Raw genomic sequence first — 6,000 nt, 5'->3', positions numbered from 1 at the left:
TACAACCATAAAGATAAAAAAAAATCTATAAGCCAAAAATTGTCATAAAATATAATTTTATTACTTACGTATTTAATTAGTCGACCAGGCAATGTAATGGATTTTGAGACGAGGCAAGAGCAACAGCTTTGCTAATTCACTTATCTTTGGCAATAGTCATTAACCCCCAACACCAGCAAAATAGATTGCTCTCTAAAACACATCTCTCTTCCTTTCTCCGTCCCCCCATCCCACCCCTCTAGTGCAGAGGGCTGTGGGTCCCTTGATAACCCACATCGGACTTCGATTTTCGCCGATTAATCAAAATATTAACATACACAAACGTCCTGCTGACTGCCAAATAAGGATACATTCTAAGAAATAACATAACCAGTGCACGTTATTTCTGTTCTTAAACGATATTTATTTGGCATAACACACATCCTAGTTGTAAACTACATCACTGAAAGAGCGCTTGGATGCAGTGTATCCCCCGAGTTTCTCTACGGCTTCGTACGAACCGAAGTGAAATTGACTAACTTATTTCATACTGAGCACAACGCTGGCTGCACACAGAATCGAGCTAGAGTTTGACTCAACATTGACACGCTGTAAGTATCCAAAAAATGCGATGGGTTGGTTATAACAGACGTCTCTTAAGTTGTGCCCTGCACGTAATCACACACATGAACACACATGAGCAAGATTTTGAATATTTAGTTTAAATATGTCTGCAGATGTCAACAGCCGTTATTATGTCTTAAAAGCGTAGCCTACAATTTTCTTTTGCATAATATTTCATGAAATATTGATCAGTGTGTTGTGCAGACAATACATAATACTGAAGTGTATTTTCCATTCAAAGCAAGGAGATGCCAATTATCCACCCCCGACATCCATCACTGTCCTTTACATGACATTGTGATGAAGCATTGACAAGGTACGATAATGATTTTTATTCAGAAATCAAATCATAACATGCATAGGGATAACATCGGACAATTATAGCTCTTGAACCTGCGCCGTGACAGAGCGAATGAGAGGCGAATTTTATTTCTGTCTCTGATTTTAACTTTAAACTCGTCCCAGGAAGCCTACTTTCACCTTTATGACGAGCACCAAAATAAATGTATGGACATACCTGCGTTTACCGGCTAAGATTCACAATAGAGTTATGTTAAAAAGACCTCGGGGTGTTTTAGCTTTTTCGTATCTTTTTGGTTTGTTTGTGACTGTTTTCCCTTTGGATAACAACTTGATGTGATACTCATTGGAGGGGAAGAAATCACTCTCACTGAATGGGAAAATAATGCTCTCTCTCTCTCTCTCTCTCTCTCTCTCTCAGGTTGTGGCTATAGTAGTATGTACTCACCACACAGGGCAAAGCCAGCGACAGGAATTGTCAGCCTTCCATATTTGGTCAAGACCACGCCTCCACCGCGTCATACTCTGACAGTGTCGATCCCGTGGGTCTAGAGTTTTGGCTCCCGGGAAAGGTTCCATTCCTAGGGGATAGAGGGTAGAGTTTTGTATGCTTCCATCCATTCTGCAAGACGCTAAAGGCCCCTCATCAACCTCTCCTGTGTCCGGGAACACCTCCATGGTAATCATTTTTTCGTTTATTTGTCTTTTGGAGCTGGAGCGCCTTGCCAGAAGTGGTCGATTCAGCAGTGTCCTGAAGCTTTTTTGATGCTGTATTAGGATGACACAAGAGTAAAGAGCATCACCATAACACAAAGTTACAAGAAATGTTTTACTGAATTTAAAAAGAAAGAACAACAATATCCTGATATTTGAGCGACTTCTCCAACGGAGGGATCACGGTCCAACAAGCTGTTGAGAGCTTCTTGAGAATCCTGCTCAGTAAATTGTTCATGTCGTGCCAACACAGGACTGGCTGAAGAAGGAATCGAGACTTGTGAACTGGGTTTCTTTTTCAACAAATCAAGAGCAAACTCTTTACTGATATCCAACTATCTTCAGGAGAAACGACGCATCTGTTCCGCTTCTTCATTCACCTCTTTGGCTGGAGCTGGTTTGCACGCCAACTGTTTTAATGTTTGGGATTCAGGAAAATATACCGAGAGGGGGGACGACTATGAAAGAGGAACCGCTGGGCAGTGGGATGAATCCGGTCAGATCGTGGATGCATACAGCTGGGGTAGTGGATGCTAACACAGCCGCCCAAAGGTATGTTTGCCAAATCATCCGATTTTTAATGCATTTCTCAGATCGACCCTAAATCCCCACAATGCCATGTATCAATTACAGTCTCCCAATGCACCTCTTCAGCGCTTTCCCCCTGTTCATTACATCATATTACTGTTTAAGTGACAAATCAAAAATCTCCCGTCTCGAAAAAACGTGCTTTCACTATCTCCAGTGTTTTCATTACCCTCTATCTCTAGTGTATCTTGCCTCCTCGTTTAACCGAGCTGATTTCTTACCTTTTTTTCCTCTTCACAGCGGAGTGGGTCTGGCTCGCGCACATTATGAAAAGCAACCGCCATCCAACCTCAGAAAATCCAATTTTTTCCACTTCGTCCTGGCGCTATATGACAGACAGGGGCAACCCGTGGAGATCGAAAGGACAGCTTATGTGGACTTTGTGGAGAAGGAGAAAGTAAGCGCCACTTGGAATACCGTATGAATCTCACCTTTAAGTTCCACTCCACAAGCCGTAGCAGAACTAGGTCGTGGAGACACGTGCACCATGAGTTCTGACGAAATGCGAGGATGCCAGAGATTATTTGTAAAATGTTGGCCAACCATGCCCCAGAATTATGCATATTTCCTATGAAATATGAAATTAGTTAGATAATTTTGATAGCCTGTCTGGTCGGTGGATAGATAAACACACATTCCCTCTTGCACAGTGAGTTCATGCATACAAACAGCATGCATGCATTTTAGGTGATATATTCACCACGACAAATCTAAAATGTACCAAAACCAGAACATGTCAAACTGATTCAAAACAATGCTTATTTTCAGGAGCCAAACAGTGAAAAAACAAACAATGGGATACATTACAAACTACAGCTATTGTACAGCAATGGTAAGTCAAACTTTCCACCTTCAAATGTTGACACGAAAGGATGGATTGAACTTTTTAAGGACAGTTCAAAGAACAATGTCTCTTGACCTAAGTTTAGTCTCGCCGCCTCGCTATTATTTTCTCTGAAGTAATAATTTATTTTAACACTGTCTGGGCGATTGGAAACTGTTCGACTCTGACACTCTACTGTTATTTGCAAATTATCCCAACGCTATGTGAGGAATATAGTATTAAACTTATTGCTGCTTAATTTTAATGTATAAAACACGATACACAAAATACACTGTTTTAGTTTGTAAATCAAATTTGAAGATTAGAGAGGGAGAAACTGTCATACTAGCCGCATTCTTCAAGTGAAAGCAAAAAATCATTTCCCACAGGCGTCAGAACAGAACAGGATCTTTACGTACGATTAATTGATTCCATGACAAAGCAGGTAAGAGGTATTTTTCTTGCTATTACATGTGTTGGTTTATGCATGATAGATAAATAGATTAAGAACGTTGCATGCTTCTGTTGTTGAGAACGTGCATTGTGTCCTTAATTAAAAAAAAACAAAACAACTCACTCTATTTCGCAGCTGTTTGGGGGTAAAAATTTCATATTACGAACATACAGTGGTCTAGCAGTTCTGCTGGAAATTTATTTGATACTAAGTTTCAGTTTATAGACAGAAAGAGACGCTATTTCAATTTTAGACGATTACGCCCATAAACAACCAGGGAAATGTAGGTGTGATCAAACGGAACTCGTCCAATGCTGTTAAAATAAACCTCACCATACCCTTCTTTATAATTCAAGTTGTAAGCTCCAGGGGTCTCCCGATTCCGTCCGTTTCTTTATCATTTACCGCCTCTCACGCCACTCTGATTTTTCTAATATGACATATAGCCTATTAAGTTAATTTACTTTCACTTTCAAATGATCCCAGTAACAGTTAAAATACACGTGTCATTGTTTCCTTCTTCTAACTGTGTGCGCTGATTTACTAAAAAATATTTATTAATTTATATGAGCACATATTTTTAATTTTTTTATAACAAATAAAATAAACGTATACTGCATTTATACCAGCAATATTTTTCCCTTGATAATATGACGTTGCCATGCTTATTCATATGTGAATATCGGATAGTCAACTGCCAAGACGTACAGCAGTGAATTTCGCTAAACACTGCAAAGGCAGCTAAACGGCAGTTGATAAATGCGGATTTTATTCGATTATAGTGTTTCAGAAAGTGTGTCACATTGTAGCTCTCCCAAATAAAGGTCACCACTTTCACCCTACAATCGTGATCTCCAAGCGTTAGGTCAAAATTGGAGAGGGGGGTGGTGGTGGTGGTGGTGGTCAGACTAAGAGACCCACTTGAGTTAACAATGTAATATGTTTCCTCTTGTATACATGGGCTAATGTTTTCGGAAATCACCGTCGGATAATTTAGGGGCGCCCGTTTATTGTCAGCAACAGCCTCCCAGTTTTAAAAATTGGAAAACTTAAATGCCTGGTTTCAGAGCACTTCTTAGCGTTCGTCTATTTGTGTTTTGGCAGCACTTAAGCTACAGAAAATATGAACGTTTAATCTCACGTCTCGGTGGCTGGGTCTGAGCATGATCAAAGAGTCAATGGCGCTGAACATTCCGTTTATGGATTTCCGTACTTCCATCGCAGACGAGCAAAATAAATCACAGCAATAGAGATAACAAAATCTCAAACTGATAAGAACAACACTCCTTTGCGCTATAGTGTAACTACATAGATCAAATAGAAGTTTGCCGTAAAGATTCAGCTTAACAGAAACGTTTCCGATTTTATATAAATAATGTATGTATAGGCCTGCATACATATTAATAAAAATCTATTTAGAGTGTATCTAATTTTTAAGACAAAAAATTACCAGTCTATTCTTTTTTAAATCGGAAATAAGTGGTTTCTGGCCTAGAAGGATGGCTATCTATTGTGTAAAATTTGTTTTGAAATGTAATTTATATTGGTTGTTCATGCAGCCAGCTGTCTCTCTGTTCCTTTGCCGATTTTTTTCTCGTTGCTCCATACAACAAAAGGAATATCTCTCTCTCTCTCTCTCTCTCTCTCTCTCTCTCTCTCTCTCTCTCCTTTTTTTTTTTTTTTTTTTTTTTTTTTTTTTTTTTAAGCAGCTATGTAATAAAAGAGTTTAATTTCGTCTTGAGCCGTGCTTATGCTTTTGTACTCACTGGACTGGCGAAACAGCTCGCGAGGCTCTGGGCACACGCGGACGCGTTGGAGTGTGCTCTTGCACAGTACATCATAGACAGAGGGAGAGAGAGGGGAGGGAGAGGGAGAGAGAGAGAGACCAAGCAAAAAGAACTGAAGGCGAGCGCACCTACAGCTCTACGCCATCTGTTAAAGCCAATGCTCAAAAATTACTCAACCGTACCCCCGACACCGCTTTTTATCTAAAGAAAAATCATTGTTAGCGGCTCAAAATAAACAACAGATTGCCCATTAGCACTTTCCCCCTAAATATCTGCAGATTATAACCGCGTTGATGTGTGCGGTTATGGGTATTATTTACAGCGACCATCTGCATCCGAAAAGCATGATCTATGTGATTTCTACGATCATTTAAAAATAAATTCTGCCATCTTAAAATGCCAACATATGTAGCTTTTCATTTTATACGCTGATTTACAAGGTACATTGCTGTCGTTTACTATCTCAATAAACTCCAGAGTGCTGAAATTAATTTGAAATATTCTATCCGGTTTTCTCATATTTATTTATGCAAATTGATCACACAGAGATTGTCGTTGATGGGTAGTTTAATATAAGCATGTTGCGGTTGATCGAATGGCTCGTATATATTATGAATTCAACTTTGGGTAAAAATGAGCGATTTTATGTGAGTGTTCATAATTTACTCATTTAATATTTGAATTGACTGAAAATATGTTGATTTTTTTCTAAGTGCCATTTTTTGTCCCGT

General features: G+C 39.3%; 1 protein-coding gene across 8 annotated transcripts in view; it reads left to right on the top strand.

Annotated features, from left to right (window-relative positions):
* Positions 1 to 2,035: 2,035 nt before the first annotated feature.
* Positions 2,036 to 6,000, top strand: part of ebf3a (EBF transcription factor 3a) — a 96,155-nt gene continuing 92,190 nt past the window's right edge. For all 8 annotated transcript variants that reach the window (XM_030773715.1, XM_030773716.1, XM_030773712.1 and 5 more), the window contains exons 1-4: positions 2,036 to 2,169; positions 2,446 to 2,602; positions 2,974 to 3,037; positions 3,418 to 3,473. In XM_030773715.1, the coding sequence (XP_030629575.1) occupies positions 2,036 to 2,169; positions 2,446 to 2,602; positions 2,974 to 3,037; positions 3,418 to 3,473 (411 nt within the window). The remainder of the gene's footprint in view (positions 2,170 to 2,445; positions 2,603 to 2,973; positions 3,038 to 3,417; positions 3,474 to 6,000) is intronic.

This window comes from Chanos chanos, chromosome 5, assembly GCF_902362185.1.
Source record: "Chanos chanos chromosome 5, fChaCha1.1, whole genome shotgun sequence".
Taxonomy (NCBI): domain Eukaryota; kingdom Metazoa; phylum Chordata; class Actinopteri; order Gonorynchiformes; family Chanidae; genus Chanos; species Chanos chanos.
The sequence above is the reverse complement of the archived record's forward strand: the minus strand, read 5'-3'. Positions and strand labels throughout refer to the sequence as shown.